General features: G+C 46.6%; 1 protein-coding gene across 1 annotated transcript in view; it reads right to left on the bottom strand.

Moving 5' to 3' along the window:
- EVC2 (EvC ciliary complex subunit 2) overlaps window positions 1-19,671 on the bottom strand; it is a 179,627-nt gene that overhangs the window by 140,577 nt on the left and 19,379 nt on the right. The window contains exon 4 of the mRNA XM_077280123.1: window positions 19,088-19,144. Within this exon, the coding sequence (XP_077136238.1) occupies window positions 19,088-19,144 (57 nt within the window). The remainder of the gene's footprint in view (window positions 1-19,087; window positions 19,145-19,671) is intronic.

The raw sequence follows: 19,671 nt of genomic DNA, 5'->3' as shown, positions 1-19,671 counted from the left end.
CCGCTGCGCTCTGCTCTCAGTGTACGGCGGCTCAGTCAGAGCAGGAAGCAGACGGCAAGGGACCTGGACACCGAAAGGCGAGTATGTACTGTTTGTTTTTTTTGGTAACCAGGGTAAACATCGGGTTACTAAGCGCGGCCCTGCGCTTAGTAACCCGATGTTTACCCTGGTTACCCGGGTGCTGCAGGGGGACTTCGGCATCGTTGAAGACAGTTTCAACGATGCCGAAGTCGTTCCCCTGATCGTTGGTCGCTGGAGAGAGCGGTCTGTGTGACAGCTCCCCAGCGACCACACAGCGACTTACCAACGATCACGGCCAGGTCATATCGCTGGTCGTGATCGTTGGTAAATCGCTATGTGAGACGGGGCCTTAACACTCTCCTCCTATCTTATCCTATCTTTCTTCAGCTTTGATGGCAGTCAAATGTTCATTTAACTGCAATCTGCTAATTGTCCCCTGCTGTGAACTGTCCTCCGCCTCCTTCCTCCTCCCCCCCCTCCCTCTCTCACCTGGCCTCATTTCTTGGACACTTGAATGGTACTGGTCAGATTTGTCTTTAGTCAGATGTGACATCATTTGAAGTGATATCTTTTAAGTGTATCGTCAGAAATATGCCAGAAATAGACCAGGAATCGGCCAGACGCTAAGACTAATCACTGTATTCTAATTTTACATGCTTTTCTTTTCTTCCCCTGCTCTTTAACCATACTCACATTTGCCCTCACTATTTTCGCTCCACTAATCCTTACTCTCCTTCGCTAACCCCTACCCCTGCACCCTCAAACAAAATAACTATCTCCCCCTCTCTCCTACCCCCACCTCGCTTCACTTGCAGACCTGCTCTTCAACCTCAAACCTCACCTACTAACATATAATATAGGCCGACTGCTCTCATTCACCAACCTGCTTTTCCTTTTTTTAAAAAATTTTTTTCCTCATTTTCACTGCTGGCGACATATCCCCCAGTCCTGCCCCCCCTCATACATCCCACTAATCTTCACCCCTATCCTGCTCACACTATGAGAAACTACCGCAATCCCTCACACTTAAAACCTGTGCAACTGACCCCCATCCCCCTGCTTCCTCTATCTGGGGCACTTTGGAATGCCCGCTCTGTCTGCAACAAGCTCCACGTGATCCATGATCTCTTTACTTCCCGCAACCTTTCCTTCCTGGCCCTCACTGAGATCTGGCTGACGCCCCCTGACACGGTCTCCCCTGCTGCACTGAGTTACGGTGGCCTCCACTTTACCCACACTCCTCGCTCTGGCAACAGACATGGCGGGGGAGTGGGTTTCCTTCTTTCCAAAAACTGTTACTTCAACCCTATCCAACCCCTACACTCCCTTATTCTCCCTTCTTTCGAGGTTCACTCTGTCCGTATCTACTCTCCCATTAATCTCCAAATGGCCGTCATATACCGACCACCGGGCTCAGCCACTGCCTTCATTGACCAATTCTCCACCTGGCTTCATCACTTTCTCTCTGCTGACATCCCCACCATCATAATGGGTAACTTTAATATCCCTACTGACACCCGCCAGCCAGCAGCCTCCAAGCTCCTGGCCCTTACCTCATCTTTTGGACTTAGTCAGTGGTCCTCCACAGCCACCCACACAGACGGACATATACTAGACCTCATCTTCACCCGCCTCTGTTCCTTATCTAATCTCACAACCTCTCCCTTCCCCCTATCTGACCACCATCTACTCACCTTCTCATCCTTGCCCTCCTCACCCGCCCCCCACGTCCAGCCAGTACCACATCCTCGCAGAAACCTTGCAAACCTTGCACACCTGTTGTGAAATTGGATTTTGGGCTCCCCCGGTGGCCACTGGTGGAATTGAACTGGTGTGCATCATCCTCTCTGTTCACCTGTTTCCATCAGGATGTGGGAGTCGCTATTTAGCCTTGCTCCTCTGTCACTTCCATGCCGGTCAACATTGTAATCAGAAGCCTTTCTGTGCATGTTCCTGCTGCTAGACAACTCCCAGCTAAGTTTGACTTTAGTCCTTGTTTGTTTTTGCATTTTGTTCCAGTTCACAGCTGTAGTTTCGTTTCTGTGTCTGGAAAGCTCTTGTGATCTGAAATTGCCACTCTGATGTTATGAGTTAATACTAGAGTCTTAAAGTAATTTCAGGATGGTGTTTTGATAGGGTTTTCAGCTGACCATGAAAGTGCCCTTTCTGTCTTCCTGCTATCTAGTAAGCGGACCTCAATTTTGCTAAACCTATTTTCATACTACGTTTGTCATTTCATCTAAAATCACCGCCAATATTTGTGGGGGCCTCTGTCTGCCTTTCGGGGAAATTTCTCTAGAGGTGAGCCAGGACTATATTTTCCTCTGCCAGGATTAGTTAGTCCTCCGGCCGGCGCTGGGCGTCTAGGGATAAAACGCAGGCTACGCTACCCGGCTACTGTTAGTTGTGCGGCAGGTTTAGTTCATGGTCAGTTTAGTTTCCATCCTTCCAAGAGCTAGTTCTTATGTTTGCTGGGCTATGTTCTCTTGCCATTGAGAACCATAACAGTTTGACCGGCCAAAAAGGGTTAAATTAATTGACAGAGAAAGGAGAGAAAAGAGAAGTCTGCTGAAGATATTTTTTTTTTTTTTTCCCTTCAGTTCTGAGTGTGCTTGTAATTGAATCTCTTGCAAGTCTGCCTATATTGCAGCCTTTCTCTCTCTCTCTCCTTCTAATCCTGGAATGGCTCTGTGTTCACCTGTTTAAAATGGATATTCAGAGTTTAGCTGCAGGTTTGAATAATCTCACCACGAAAGTTCAAAATTTACAAGATTTTGTTGTTCATGTTCCTATATCTGAACCTAGAATTCCTTTGCCTGAATTTTTCTCGGGGAATAGATCTTGCTTTCAAAATTTCAAAAATAATTGCAAGTTGTTTTTGTCCCTGAAATCTCGCTCTGCTGGAGATCCTGCTCAGCAGGTCAGGATTGTGATTTCCTTGCTCCGGGGCGACCCTCAGGATTGGGCTTTTGCATTGGCTCCAGGGGATCCTGCGTTGCTCAATGTGGATGCGTTTTTTCTGGCCTTGGGGTTGCTTTATGAGGAACCTCAGTTAGAACTTCAGGCGGAAAAGGCCTTGATGTCCCTATCTCAGGGGCAAGACGAAGCTGAAATATACTGCCAGAAATTCCGTAAATGGGCTGTGCTTACTCAGTGGAATGAGTGCGCCCTGGCGGCGAATTTCAGAGAGGGTCTCTCTGATGCCATTAAGGATGTTATGGTGGGGTTCCCTGTGCCTGCGGGTCTGAATGAGTCCATGACAATGGCTATCCAGATCGATAGGCGTCTGCGGGAGCGCAAACCTGTGCACCATTTGGCGGTGTCTACTGAGAAGACGCCAGAGAATATGCAATGTGATAGAATTCTGTCCAGAAGTGAACGGCAGAATTTTAGACGAAAAAAGGGGTTGTGCTTCTATTGCGGTGATTCAACTCATGTTATATCAGCATGCTCTAAGCGTACTAAGAAGCTTGATAAGTCTGTTTCAATTGGCACTTTACAGTCTAAGTTTATTCTATCTGTGACCCTGATTTGTTCTTTATCATCTATTACCGCGGATGCCTATGTCGACTCTGGCGCCGCTTTGAGTCTTATGGATTGGTCCTTTGCCAAACGCTGTGGGTATGATTTGGAGCCTCTTGAAACTCCTATACCCCTGAAGGGGATTGACTCCACCCCATTGGCTAGCAATAAACCACAATACTGGACACAAGTAACTATGCGAATTAATCCGGATCACCAGGAGATTATTCGCTTTCTTGTGCTGTATAACCTACATGATGTGTTGGTGCTTGGATTGCCATGGCTGCAATCTCATAACCCAGTCCTTGACTGGAAAGCTATGTCTGTGTTAAGCTGGGGATGTAAGGGGACGCATGGGGACGTACCTGTGGTTTCCATTTCATCATCTATTCCCTCTGAGATTCCTGAATTCTTGACTGAATATCGTGACGTTTTTGAAGAACCTAAACTTGGTTCATTACCTCCGCACCGGGAGTGCGATTGTGCCATAGATTTGATTCCGGGTAGTAAATACCCTAAGGGTCGTTTATTTAATCTGTCTGTGCCTGAACATGCTGCTATGCGAGAATATATAAAGGAGTCCTTGGAAAAGGGACATATTCGTCCTTCGTCATCTCCCTTAGGAGCCGGTTTTTTCTTTGTGGCTAAGAAAGATGGCTCTTTGAGGCCGTGCATTGATTATCGGCTTTTGAATAAGATCACGGTTAAATATCAATATCCGTTGCCACTGCTGACTGATTTGTTTGCTCGCATAAAGGGGGCCAAGTGGTTCTCTAAGATAGATCTCCGTGGGGCGTATAATTTGGTGCGAATTAAGCAGGGGGATGAGTGGAAAACCGCATTTAATACGCCCGAGGGCCACTTTGAGTATTTGGTGATGCCTTTTGGTCTTTCAAATGCCCCTTCAGTCTTTCAGTCCTTTATGCATGACATTTTCCGTGATTATTTGGATAAATTTATGATTGTGTATCTGGATGATATTTTGATTTTTTCGGATGACTGGGACTCTCATGTCCAGCAGGTCAGGAGGGTTTTTCAGGTTTTGCGGTCTAATTCCTTGTGTGTGAAGGGTTCTAAGTGCGTTTTTGGGTTCAAAAGATTTCCTTTTTGGGATATATTTTTTCCCCCTCTTCCATCGAGATGGATCCTGTCAAGGTTCAGGCTATTTGTGATTGGACGCAACCCTCTTCTCTTAAGAGTCTTCAGAAATTTTTGGGCTTTGCTAACTTTTATCGTCGATTTATTGCTGGTTTTTCTGATGTTGTTAAACCATTGACTGATTTGACTAGGAAGGGTGCTGATGTTGCTGATTGGTCCCCTGCTGCTGTGGAGGCCTTTCGGGAGCTTAAGCGCCGCTTTTCTTCCGCCCCTGTGTTGCGTCAGCCTGATGTTGCTCTTCCTTTTCAGGTTGAGGTCGACGCTTCTGAAATCGGAGCTGGGGCGGTTTTGTCGCAGAGAAGTTCCGATTGCTCCGTGATGAGACCTTGTGCTTTTTTCTCACGTAAATTTTCGCCCGCCGAGCGGAATTATGATGTTGGGAATCGGGAGCTTTTGGCCATGAAGTGGGCTTTTGAGGAGTGGCGTCATTGGCTTGAGGGGGCTAGACATCAGGTGGTGGTATTGACTGACCACAAAAATCTAATTTATCTTGAGTCCGCCAGACGCCTGAATCCTAGACAGGCGCGCTGGTCGTTGTTTTTCTCTCGGTTTAATTTTGTGGTGTCCTACCTGCCGGGTTCTAAGAATGTTAAGGCGGATGCCCTTTCTAGGAGTTTTGAGCCTGACTCCCCTGGTAATTCTGAACCTACAGGTATCCTTAAGGATGGAGTGATATTGTCTGCCGTTTCTCCAGACCTGCGGCGGGCCTTGCAGGAGTTTCAGGCGGATAGACCTGATCGTTGCCCACCTGGTAGACTGTTTGTTCCTGATGATTGGACCAGTAAAGTCATTTCTGAGGTTCATTCTTCTGCGTTGGCAGGTCATCCTGGAATCTTTGGTACCAGGGATTTGGTGGCAAGGTCCTTCTGGTGGCCTTCCCTGTCTCGAGATGTGCGAGGCTTCGTGCAGTCTTGTGACGTTTGTGCTCGGGCCAAGCCTTGTTGTTCTCGGGCTAGTGGATTGTTGTTGCCCTTGCCTATCCCGAAGAGGCCCTGGACGCACATCTCGATGGATTTTATTTCGGATCTTCCTGTTTCTCAGAAGATGTCTGTCATCTGGGTGGTGTGTGATCGTTTCTCTAAGATGGTCCATTTGGTTCCCCTGCCTAAGTTGCCTTCTTCTTCCGAGTTGGTTCCTCTGTTTTTTCAAAATGTGGTCCGTTTGCATGGTATTCCGGAGAATATCGTTTCTGACAGAGGTACCCAATTCGTGTCTAGATTTTGGCGAGCATTCTGTGCTAGGATGGGCATAGATTTGTCTTTCTCGTCTGCTTTCCATCCTCAGACTAATGGCCAGACCGAGCGGACGAATCAGACCTTGGAGACATATTTGAGGTGTTTTGTGTCTGCAGATCAGGATGATTGGGTTGCTTTTTTGCCTTTAGCGGAGTTTGCCCTCAATAATCGGGCCAGCTCTGCCACCTTGGTATCTCCCTTTTTCTGTAATTCTGGGTTTCATCCTCGATTTTCTTCTGGTCAGGTGGAATCTTCGGATTGTCCTGGAGTGGATGCTGTGGTGGAGAGGTTGCATCAGATTTGGGGGCAGGTAGTGGACAATTTGAAGTTGTCCCAGGAGAAGACTCAGCTTTTTGCCAACCGCCGGCGTCGGGTTGGTCCTCGGCTTTGTGTTGGGGACTTGGTGTGGTTGTCTTCTCATTTTGTCCCTATGAGGGTTTCTTCTCCCAAGTTTAAGCCTCGGTTCATCGGCCCGTACAAGATATTGGAGATTCTTAACCCTGTGTCCTTCCGTTTGGACCTCCCTGCATCTTTTTCTATTCATAATGTTTTTCATCGGTCATTATTGCGCAGGTATGAGGTACCGGTTGTGCCTTCCGTTGAGCCTCCTGCTCCGGTGTTGGTTGAGGGCGAGTTGGAGTACGTTGTGGAAAAAATCTTGGACTCCCGTGTTTCCAGACGGAAACTCCAGTATCTGGTCAAATGGAAGGGATACGGTCAGGAGGATAATTCTTGGGTGACTGCCTCTGATGTTCATGCCTCCGATTTGGTTCGTGCCTTTCATAGGGCTCATCCTGATCGCCCTGGTGGTTCTGGTGAGGGTTCGGTGCCCCCTCCTTGAGGGGGGGGTACTGTTGTGAAATTGGATTTTGGGCTCCCCCGGTGGCCACTGGTGGAATTGAACTGGTGTGCATCATCCTCTCTGTTCACCTGTTTCCATCAGGATGTGGGAGTCGCTATTTAGCCTTGCTCCTCTGTCACTTCCATGCCGGTCAACATTGTAATCAGAAGCCTTTCTGTGCATGTTCCTGCTGCTAGACAACTCCCAGCTAAGTTGGACTTTAGTCCTTGTTTGTTTTTGCATTTTGTTCCAGTTCACAGCTGTAGTTTCGTTTCTGTGTCTGGAAAGCTCTTGTGATCTGAAATTGCCACTCTGATGTTATGAGTTAATACTAGAGTCTTAAAGTAATTTCAGGATGGTGTTTTGATAGGGTTTTCAGCTGACCATGAAAGTGCCCTTTCTGTCTTCCTGCTATCTAGTAAGCGGACCTCAATTTTGCTAAACCTATTTTCATACTACGTTTGTCATTTCATCTAAAATCACCGCTAATATTTGTGGGGGCCTCTGTCTGCCTTTCGGGGAAATTTCTCTAGAGGTGAGCCAGGACTATATTTTCCTCTGCCAGGATTAGTTAGTCCTCCGGCCGGCGCTGGGCGTCTAGGGATAAAACGCAGGCTACGCTACCCGGCTACTGTTAGTTGTGCGGCAGGTTTAGTTCATGGTCAGTTTAGTTTCCATCCTTCCAAGAGCTAGTTCTTATGTTTGCTGGGCTATGTTCTCTTGCCATTGAGAACCATAACACACACCTAGACATTCACAGACTCTATTCTACCCCTGTCCTCCATATCTTCACTCCATGACACGGATAGCGCCACCTGTTTCTATAACTCCACCTTCACATCAGCCATAGACTCAGTCGCCCCTCTCATACATGGCAAAGTGCGACAAATCAATAGGCAACCCTGGCATAACAACATCACCAAAAAACTCCAACAAGCATCCAGGGTCACGGCGCGGCGTTGGAAAAAAACATGCCTGCCAGACGACTTCACCGCTTTCAAGCAAGCTACACTTGCCTTTAAACTAGCCCTCACTTCTGCTAAACAGACCTATTTCACTAACCTTGTATCTTCACTATACTACAACCTAAAACAACTGTTCAGCACATTTAACGCTCTCCTCCGCCCGCCACTGCCACCTCCAACTCCCCTCATCTCTTCTGAGGACTTTGCCACTACTTCAAAAACAAGATCGACCAAGTAAGGCAAACCCTTACTGTTCCACCACCCCAACCACTCCATATACCAGACCTCTGCCCTTCCCCAATAACTTCCCTCTCCAAAATGACTGAAGGAGAACTTACTCGCCTCCTTTCCAAATCACACCTCACTACCTGTGCACTTGACCCCATCCTTCCCATCTGCTCCCCAACCTCACTAACACGCTCATTCCAGCCCTAACCCATCTCTTCAACTTATCGCTATCTTCTGGTACTTTCCCCTCTGCCTTTAAACATGCCACCATCACACCCATCCTCAAAAAAGCTAACCTTGACCCAACTGCTATGCCCAGCTATCGCCCCATATCACTGCTCCCGTTTGCTTCCAAACTCCTTGAGCAGCATATCCATGGTCAACTTTCCTCCCACCTCTCATCTAACTCTCTCCTTGACAACCTCCAATCTGGCTTCCGCCCCCACCACTCCACCGAAACTGCTCTGACCAAAGTTACTAATGACTTACTCACAGCCAAAGCTAACAGACAGTTCTCTATCCTCCTCCTTCTCAACCTGTCCTCTGCTTTCAACACAGTCGACCACTGCCAACTGCTACAGATTCTTTCTTCCCTCGGCATCAAAGGCCTTGCCCTGTCCTGGATTGCTTCATACCTTTCCGACCTCACATTTAGTATATTTAGAGTTTCCCACTCCCACACTACCTCCTCACCCCGCCCCCTCTCTGTTGGAGTCCCTCAAGGCTCTGTCCTAGGGCCTCTACTTTTTCCATCTATACCCTTGGCCTAGGACAACTCATAAAGTCCCATGGCTTCCAGTACCACCTATATGCGAACGACACTCAGATCTACCTCTCTGGCTCAGATGTCGCCTCTCTTCTGTCCAGAATCCCAGAGTGTCTGTCAGCCATATCCTCCTTCTTCAACTCTCGATTCCTAAAACTCAATGTAGACAAAACCGAACTCATCATCTTTCCCCCATCTTGCGTATCCCCCCTACCTGATCTATCAATTTTGGTAAACGGCATCACGCTCTCTCCCGCACCTGAAATCCGCTGCCTCAGGGTAACTCTCGATTCTGCCCTGTCCTTCAAACCGCGCATCCAAACTCTTGCCACCTCTTGTCGCCTCCAACTCAAAAATATTGCCAGAATCCATCCCTTCCTCATCCCACACTCTACCAAAACTCTTGTGCATGCCCTTATCATCTCCCGCCTCGATTACTGCAACACCCTCCTCTGTGGCCTCCCCGCTAACTCCCTGTTAGGATTTGAGTTCCCGCTGCTGCACAGGGGGGATCTCGAACCATGTCTGCTGCGGTCTCTCATTCTGCATCAGCCACAGTGGAGCCTGCTCAGCGGAGACGTCGGTCCCAGCATCTTGCTCAGTCTCACTCTGTGCAAAGGGTTACTGCTGCTTTTCCAGCTTCTGCCATTGAAGCCAGTGCTGGGCAGCGGTGAGCAGACGCTTCTGGGACTAAGTTCTGCTTTTCCCCTTCTGAGCATGCCCAGGGCAAGATCTCCCATTGGAGATCGAGGGTCACATGCTCAGATACTGCAGCAGATCCCATTGGTCCTCCAGGAAGCTCCTGAAGGTGCTCAACTTCTGTGGCAGCCTTCCATTGGTCCTTCTGGGAAGGTCCTGTACATGCTGCAGCTATAAAAGGTTTGCATGGCCGCACGGCCATGCGCTAGTATACTCTTGTTTATGTGTGTGTGTTGTGAGTGAAAGTCGCTCAATAATCATCCCCTCCCTTGTGTTTGAATGCTCGTGTAAGGAGGATGATTGTAATCTAGCGCCCGACTTGTAACCAACACTGGTACACAAACAGCATCTATTGCTGTGACCGCCAGTGCGGCGCCGTGCGCTATCACCGCGCTTTCCAAACCCAAGTCTGGGTGGTTAATGGCGTCCGCCAGTGCGACATCGCATGCACTCTCGTGCTATTAAATTATTAGTTTTGTTACGTGCGGTACTGCGGCCCTGTGACGCAACAGGGTTCACCTATTTCACACAGGGTGAAGCTAACTCGTGTGTATCCTCATTGTACCGCCATAAAGTCCGTCATTGCTTAGCAGCAGGTTCCATCTCTGCATGGTGGACCCCGGGCTGCGAACGCACCTTATTCCTTTTCTCTAATTATTTGGTGCGTTCCGCTAGCCCTAACATTCCCTTGCACCACTCCAGTCTGTCCTCAACTCTGCTGCTCGGCTAATCCACCTCTCTCCTCGCTACTCCCCTGCTTCTTCCCTCTGCAAATCCCTCCACTAGCTCCCAATTCCCCAACAAATCCAGTTCAAACTACTAACACTGATCTACAAAGCCATCCACAACTTGTCCCCTCCCTATATCTCTGAATTAATCTCCCACTATCTTCCCTCATTTAATCTTCGATCCTTCCAAGACCTCCTGCTCTCCTCCACACTTATTCGTTCCTCACACAACCGCCTCCAAGATTTCTCCTGAATATCCCCCATCCTCTGGAATTCCACGCCTCAACACGTCCGATTATCCACCACCCTCGGATCCTTCAGACGTAACCTGAAAACCCATCTCTTCAGGAAAGCCTACAGCCTGCAATAACTATTCTACCGCCTCACCAACCACCCGATCTGCCGCCCCACCAACCACCCAATCTGCCGCCTCACCAACCACCCGAGCTGCCACCTCACCAACAACCCGAGCTGCCGCCTCACCAACCACCCGAGCTGCTGCCCCACCAACCACCCGAGGTGCCGTGTTGCCACCGCCAGAGCTGCCGCCTCACCACCACCAGAGCTGCCGGCACACCGACCTCCTGTCTCTTCCCCATTATCCCATAGAATGTAAGTCCGCAAGGACAGGGTCCTCTCCCCTCTGTACCAGTCTGTTATTGTAAATTCGTTTACTGTTAACGATATCTATAACCCTGTATGTAACCTCTTTTATAGAAATAGAGGAAAAAGACCAGCTCACCAAGTCACCACAGCAGGTGCACGGAACTCCACGCTGATCAACGAGGTCAAATCCAAAGGAAAAAAAAAAACAGCTCCATGGTAAAATTCAGGCGTTATATCATTATTAAATCCTGTTAAAAAACGATGGCTGTAAAGCTCTCCACGGGCACACAGGACAACGAGCGACGCGTTTCGATCCAAGCGGATCTTTATCCAAGCTACAAATGTGAATGCACATTAACACTATATAGAAACTAACAACGAATGAAATTTCTGCAAGCAATCACATGACATGTCAGATGATATATCGAAGGTCCTGAATATCTGAATCAAAAACAAATGTGAATAACAACAAAAAAAAGGGGGACTCAAAACATTAAAACCATGATAAACCACACAATTAAACATTAATAGTAATACATCAGCTCATTACGTTTGTTTAATCCCAATGGAGATCGTGTATTTAAATAATATATCCAAAAAGCCTAACGAGTGTGGAGACGCCGATTGACGTCACCACCCCGCAAGGGTCTGTTCACATGTTCAATACCATAAACCTGAAAAACTTGGTACTTCGATCATGCTGCGTGATAAAATGTTTAGATGCTGCCGATGCATGCGGGTTGAATTACCCGTATGTACTATATCATACAAATGTTCAGTAATGCGAACCTTCAATTTCCGCGAAGTACACCCGATATAAGAAAGCTGACATGCAGTACAATCAATTTTATACACTACAAATATAGTGTTACAATTGATATACTGTTTTATATTATATGAAGTGCATATAATCTCCACCTGGTATTCTTTGCTTACCCATTATTTTCTATCCATATGTACTTCATTCCTCTTGTTTCTCCCTTGCATACCTGAGTAATCAATCTGCCCCACCCCCTCTTTATGACCTGGCTTAACTGTGAATATGTGCTCTGGACACACACCTCCCCTCTCAGCTGCGAGCCCTTAGGTGCACATAAATTCAAAGCCATGAGTCTGACCAGACGTGTCTGACATCTTTCAAATTACAGATTTCTAATTACTATGAATTAGACTAGAATTGGACTGGAATTGACTGGAAGGTACAGGAATAGAAAACTACTATAATGTTTTGGTTTCTTTTAACATTCGCCCACATACTACTTTATTTCTTCCTATCTCCTGTAATCCCTCCATCCAGTAAGGAACTAGTCATTTCTTCCTTCATCCTCCCCAGCCACCTCACCTCCTCCACAGAACTGTTTCTCCACATACAATCCTTTCTCTCCAGACACACACGGTCACATCATGACCTATCCTGCTCCCACCTTCTAACGCTCTGTCTGCTACTCCTCATTCCTGGCGACGTATCCCCTAATCCTGGCCCTCCTCAACACATCCCCACACTCATTTCTAATCCCCTGCCATGATCCTCTACACGTTTTCCCAACCATGATAACCTCATACCCATTCATCCAGCCCCCATTCCCCCGGTCCCCCTACGTGGAGCACTATCTGCAACAAACTGTCATTTATCCATGACCTCTTTATCAATAACAAATTCTCCTTCCTTGGCATCAATGAAACCTGGCTCACCCCCTCTGACTCAGCCTCTCCAGCCGCGCTTTTCTATGGCAGATTCCACCTCTCTCACACCCCTCGCCTCAGCAACAAACGTGGTGGAGTTGGCTTGCTCCTGTCCGATACCTGCTCCTTTACCTCAATTCCACTACCACCCTCCGCTACTCTTCCCTCGGTCGAGGTGCACTCCTCCGCATCTACTCCCCCTCAAACCTCCAGCTGGTTGTCATCTACCGCCCCCCAGAACTATCCATCTCCACCTTTCTTAACCACTTCACCACCTGGCTACTTCATTTCCTCTCAGCCGACATCCCCACTATCATCATGGGTGACTTCAATATCCCCATTGACACTTCCACCTCAGCCGCCTCTAAACTTTTATCGCTCACTGCCTCCTTTGGTCTCACTCAATGGTCATTCACAGCCACCCATAAAGATGGCCACACGCTGGACCTCATCTTCACGATGCCTCTGTTCCCTTACTAATCTCACTAACTCACCCCTCCCCCTGTCCGACCACAACCTACTCACTCACTCTTGCAGAAATCTCAAATACCTCAATTTACACTCACTCTCTGAGTCCCTTCTCCCTCTTACAGACATAGTGTCAGTATTCCGGGTTATCCAAATCACCTTGTGAATGATATGATCTTGCCCTTTGTTAAGATGGAGTTTGCTGTTTTTGTCTGCCCTACTTCCTATTCGTTTGTTTAAAACCCGGTTCTGGTGTCAGCTTCCTTGCTGGAGTATTCTGCTTCTGTTCCCCTTCAGCTCAGCTGCTTGTTCTGAGTGTGCCTCTACCTCTGGCTCTGGCCATTCTCTGCATATGTAAGCTACACTCTCTATGTTATCACTAGTCTGTTGACTTTGGAACTTAACCCTTGGTTCACTCCTCCTGGTAAGAACTGTGTTTTTGAACTATGTTTCTGGACTGTGTGTTGCTACTTAATACTTCATTTACTCCCCCCGGTGGGAGCTGTTGGAAACAACACCAGTATAATACTTTAATGTGAACCTGTTTCTGGACTTACCCGTGTTTATGCCACATCTGGGATCAACTTGTGAACTAGTTTCTGGACTTACCCATGTTCATGCCATACCTGGGTTTAACTTGTGGACTTGTTCTGGACTTCCCTGTGTTTACTTCATACCAGGGTTTGACTCTTTCTGCACCGACAGTGTTTTGGATCTGCACCACATCACCTGTCACACTCACCTTTTGATCACCTTGCTGAGGACTCTGCCTTAAGAACTCTGCCGATTTGCTGTATATGTTTCAAGGATTTGTTTCATTGCAGGTCACTGCGGGTTATCAGTATATTGTTTTGGGAGTTACTGCTGTTGTACAAATACACTATTGCACTAAAGAAACCCATCTCCGTCTGTTCATTGCCCCACGCTATCAGAATCCTAGAGTTCCTACAATAGTATTACACATAGCTTCCTACCATGACACAGATGCTGCTGCCACTTTTTATAACACCACAATAACAGCTACACTTGATTTGGCCACCCCCCTCACGCATAGAAAAACTCGTACAATCAACAGGCAGCCCTGGCTGACCAGCCTGACCAAAGAACTGAGATGGGCTTCCAAGGTCGCTGAGCAGAGATGGAAGAGATCTCGTTCAGCTGAGCACTTCACTGCATACAAGCAGTCCCTCGCCAGCTGCAAGTCCACGCTCACTGCCGCAAAACAAACCTACTTCTCGTCTCTCTTATCCTCCCTGACTCACAACCCTAAACAGCTTTTCAACACTTTCAATTCTCTACTCCGTCCCCCAGCACCTCCTCCCTCTCCTCTCATTTCTGCTGAAGACTTTGCCTCTTTCTTTAAGCAGAAGATCGATAACATCAGAAAAAGCTTTGGCCCACAGCCCCCAATGCCCCTCCTCTTGACTTCTCAGCCCTGTTCCAAAGCCAGCTTCTCCACCATGACAGACGATCAGCTCTCCATCCTTCTGTCAAGATCACATCTCACCACTTGCACGCTTGACCCGCTCCCATCCCACCTCATCCCTAAGCTAGCAAAAGTCTTCATCCCAACCCTAGCACAGCTATTCAACCTCTCACTTACAAACGGTGTCTTCCCATCATCCTTCAAACATGCATCAATCACACCTATCCTCAAAAAACCCTCCCTCGACCCATCCTCTGTGTCCAGCTATCGCCCGATATCCCATCTCCCTTATGCCTCAAAACTACTGGAACAGCATGTCCATCTTGAACTGTCCTTCCACCTCTCCTCCTGCTCCCTCATTGACCGGTTACAATCTGGCTTCCGATCACATCACTCAACTGAAACTGCCCTAACTAAAGTGACCAATGACCTACTAACCGCCAAGAGCAAGAGACACTACTCTGTCCTCCTCCTCCTGGACCTGTTTTCTCCCTTCGACACTGTGGACTACTCCCTCCAGTTACAGATTCTCTCATCTCTTGGCATCACAGACTTGGCCCTATCCTGGATCTCATCATGTCTTAGAAACTGGACATTCAGCGTCTCCCACTCCCACACCACCTCCTCATCTCGCCCCCTGTCTGTCGGTGTTCCTCAAGGCTCAGTTTTAGGACCCCTACTCTTCTCCATCTACACCTTTGGCCTGGGACAGCTCATAGAATCCCATGGTTTACAATATCATCTCTACGCTGATGACACGCAGATCTACCTATCTGGACCTGACCACACTTCCTTACTGACCAAAATCCCACAATGTCTGTCTGCTATTTCATCTTTCTTTTCTGCTCGTTTTCTAAAACTGAACATGGACAAAACAGAATTCATCATCTTTCCCCCACCTCACTCTACTCCTCCACCCGACCTATCCATCAATGTCAATGGCTGCTCGCTTTCCCCAGTCCCGCACGCTCTGTGCCTCTGAGTGATCCTTGACTTTACCCTCTCTTTCAAGCCACATATCCAAGCCCTTGCCTCCTCTTGCCGATTCCAACTCAAAAACATTTCCCAGATCAGTGCCATCCTTGACCATGAAACCACAAAAACACTAGTAAATGCCCTTATCATCTCCTGCCTCGACTACTGCAACCTCCTACTCTCTGGCCTCCCCTCTAAAAATCTGGCACCACTCCAATCCATCCTAAACTCTGCTGCCCGACAAATCCACCTGTCTCACCGTTATTCCCCAGCTTCTCTGCCAGGCCCTTCATTGGCTTCCTATTGACCAGAGGCTACACTTCAAAACACTAACAATGACATACAAAGCCATTTACAACCTGATTCCTCCATAGATCTGTGACATGGTCTCCCGGTACCCACCTACACGCAACCTTCGATCATCTCATAATCTCCTTCTCTACTCCTCTTTCATCTCTTCCTCCCACAACCGCATCAAGACTTCTCTCGTGCTTCTCCTATACTCTGGAACTCTCTACCCCAAAACATCAGGCTCTCGCCTACCACGGAAACCTTCAAAAGGAACCTGAAGACCCACCTCTTCCAACAAGCCTACAACCTGCAGTGATCCTCAGTCTACTGAACCGCCGCATGACCAGCTCTACCCTCTCCTAGTGTATCCTCACCCATCCCCTGTAGACTGTGAGCCCTCGCGGGTAGGGTTCTCTCTCCTCCTGAACTTGTGTGTGCCTTGTTTTACTTTTACTTGTTTATTGTACTTGTCTATATTTGCCCTGTTCACATGTAAAGCGCCATGGAATAAATGGCGCTATAAAAATGTATAATAATAATAAAATAATAATAATAATAATTATGCTACTGCACAATGGCAGAACACACAGAACTGCTATGGGGCCAATGATGAGAAGGATTTAACTATTAAACTTCTCCTTCTGCTTCCTGTCATGCAATCCTAGCATTTTTCTGCAGTCAGATTGATACAGCTGTCATTAAATCCCAAACTAGCGGTATAAATCCATCTGCAGTGAGCTCCCTCTACGTAGTGGTGGCTGCATGCGGAATTATTTTTGTTTCTTTTTGCACTATTATGTTTATTTAAAAAAAAAAGTAATGAAAAAACACGATTAGTGATGAGCGAACGTGTTCGGATAAGGTGCTATCTGAGAATGCTCGAGTGCTAATTGAGTGACTTCGGCGTGGTTGAATGAGTTTGTCATTTGCTGCTACGCTCCGCATAGACAGTGAACTGGCTTTCAATAAGGGCTTATTCATATGTCCATTCAAATCGGTCCGAGCACAGATGGGCCGGCCGCAGGTCTCCAGGCCCGAGTGTGACAGATTCATGTAATATTGTGAGTATATCTCGTTCCAGTCGGGTCTGATCTCAGACCGATTTCACAGACTTCTGAATGAGCTCTTAAAATTAGCTATGCTATTTCGCTCACTACCTATGCAGAGCGCAGCAAGCAAGATGACAAACAGAGCAGGTAATGAATGAAGAGAACACTGGATCAATACTAGATTTTAGGTTAAAATGTTATGGCGGATCGGACTCTGCATCACGAAAACTTTGTGCTTAAAATCGGACAATTAAATGTAAAAAAAAAAGGGCACATATTCCTATTCACATCAGCTTCCATCAGTTATTAACACGGGTCACGACATCTCCAGTGGCAGAGGCAGGATTACTCAATGCTGAGCCAAGGCAGACAATTAGAAAATAAACCCTCTCTAAAATATATAAAGCTTATAACTAACTAATTCAGCCTAGGAATTAAAATCTCCATTGTGCCAGTCACAATCCCGGCTTAACAGATTTGATAAAGCTCTGCCATATTAAATCCTGCTTCTCGTGGGAGTGGAGCGCAGTCACTGCCAGCGAACCATTGTCTATCCATACAATTCCATGGACACAGGTTACGAAAAGTGTGTTTGTCATACTCGGAGGTATTGCAGGGGCTTATACGGGATTATTTGTTCATGTATAGGATGCAAAATACAAGAATATTGATTTTTATAATATTCCTGCTTATATGAGACAGTCATTTTTTTTTTTTATTTCCAAGTAAAAAGTATTTTTTTATAAAAAAGGGGAAATAATGACATATTCCAGGGACATGGCGCAAATCAGCAACACGTCAAGTGCAAACATATCGGAGCTTAGACAGATATACGATTTGATCTGTGTACTTTACATCTGAGTGGGACGATGATTGGCTTACCTAGGGCTTGGAAAATCCAAACTGCCTGGTAGCAGGCGGTGTCATGTTCCTCTATACAGACTTTTAAAGAAAAGAAGGCGCACCGGCAGGCAACTCCTGACCCTCGTGTAAAGGTGGAGAAGATGTTGAACACCTTCGCTGAAGACACTTGTCATTATATCTAATGTGATCAATCAGCAAGGGATCAAATATTTATTTCCCCCACTGTATGTGTTCACACTAAATGAACACATATTTAAGCTGACATTGATGTGGTCGAAACCCCGCCCATCCATGGCCGAACCTCCGCCTACTTGCAATTAACCAATTAAATTGATGAGTGGGTGGAGAATGGATAGGATGGGAGGAGTTAAGTCCGTCAAACACCAGAATTTTACACCCAGTGAGATCCATTCAGAGAATTTAGTGGCTCTCACTGGGGTGTTGGCTCTCATCGTACACAGCATGGAGTCGCCTCTTTGTACCGGGTTGTTGCGAATGAAGAGCAGGCTCAAAAGATGGTAGTACGATCCTTCATTATCAAGCAACAGGGAAGGAAGTTTCTCCCCATAGCAGGCGAGTTGAGGCACCTACTGCAAGAAACTTTTAAGGATGAATCTTAGTGTTAGTCAGACCTGTAGGCCTTTGTGAAGGAATACGGGATCAGCCAGGCTGGGACACATCCATAAAGTATTGCAGCTGGAGGAGCTCCCTTATGTAGTCCACAGAGTGTAGTGCAGAGTGGTCACAGCGAAACACATTGACCCATGTGTCCCTGGACTAGGAAGATGGAGGTCCTCAACGTCACCCATTATTCTGCAGTAATGTTCCTCACAACTTATGTGTCAACCGAAATGTTTGTGCCTCTCTCATGAAATGCAGATGAAGACTTCAACTGTTTTACATAATTTCAAGACCAAGTCAACAAGAGTTTATTTTGTTAGTAACATCAGGTTCACTCTTCAAGACAACAAACGTTCCCAACTTGGTCCAAGATACCTTAGCATGCAGTCTGAGAGTGACAGCAAATGACACCTACACATGTGCACACACCCAAGGACACCTGTATTGGGGGGTTTAGGGACGCAGCAGTATCCATTGGCCAGTCTCGTCCCTTACACTAGAAAACCTATGGACTCCATCCTGTGCTTTCAGTGAATGAGCGATCCAGAGAGCTTAAAACTAAATAGGGAACTTAATGGGGTTGTCCGTCCTTAAGCTAGAAGTCTACAGTGTCAAGCTAATCTAGAAGTCTCCAGCTGTGATTGGCAGCATCTGGGATAGAGGGGTGAAAGGGAACGCCCCCCAGAGAAAACCCTGAAAAAAACGGCAACTTGGAATGCAAAGCAGAGATTTCTCATCTTGCCCTACAGAAGAAACAAATTTGAATATCTTTACAAATGTGTAACGCAGCTAAAAAAGGACAAGAGTGGCAGAATCAGTGGTAGCAAGGATTTTTACAATGTAGTTAATTCAATTTAAAGGGGTTGACCGGCCTTAGGCTTCAAGTCTGCAGTCACTTTATGTAAGAAATGACTATTATAGTATTACATAAGAGTACTTACAGTTGCGCATTTCTGGAAAGTTACGTCTCCAAAACCTGATGACAGAACATCCCGAGGCTGTGAAAAATATAAATACAATTTTAAAAAAATAATCCCAAAAATACTGTGGATGTGTTCACATGTTCAGGTTTTCAGATACAAAATTTAAAGTCAAAAACAATATTTGTGTCAAATTCATGATGATTTTTAAGCCATTTTCGAACTATGTTTTTTTTCAGTTCTTGACCAAGTCCTTTGATTTTGTTATGCTGATGATTTTGGCTAATTTATTATCTGGCACAATTTATAGACAATTGTACTCCAGTACCGCAAGGTAGTAGAAAATCTGTCTGCTTTAATATTTTTATAGTTGAAAACTAACATGGGACTTTTTAAAACTTTTTCCAAGAATTGTGTAAAATGTTTCTCCAAAAATGGGACAAAATTCATCAATCATCATGGGCCATGACAGACACGAAAGAAAAGGGATTTAAAAAAATGCAATTGAAGATTAAGCTGCAGGAAAAGGATGCATTTTTGCATTAACTGCAAGGTGGACTTAGTGTGAGGACACAGCCTTGGGACCTCCGTATTTTCTTTACAGG

Source organism: Ranitomeya variabilis, chromosome 1, assembly GCF_051348905.1.
Source record: "Ranitomeya variabilis isolate aRanVar5 chromosome 1, aRanVar5.hap1, whole genome shotgun sequence".
Lineage (NCBI taxonomy): Eukaryota > Metazoa > Chordata > Amphibia > Anura > Dendrobatidae > Ranitomeya > Ranitomeya variabilis.
This window is presented reverse-complemented; position numbering and strand designations above follow the sequence as displayed.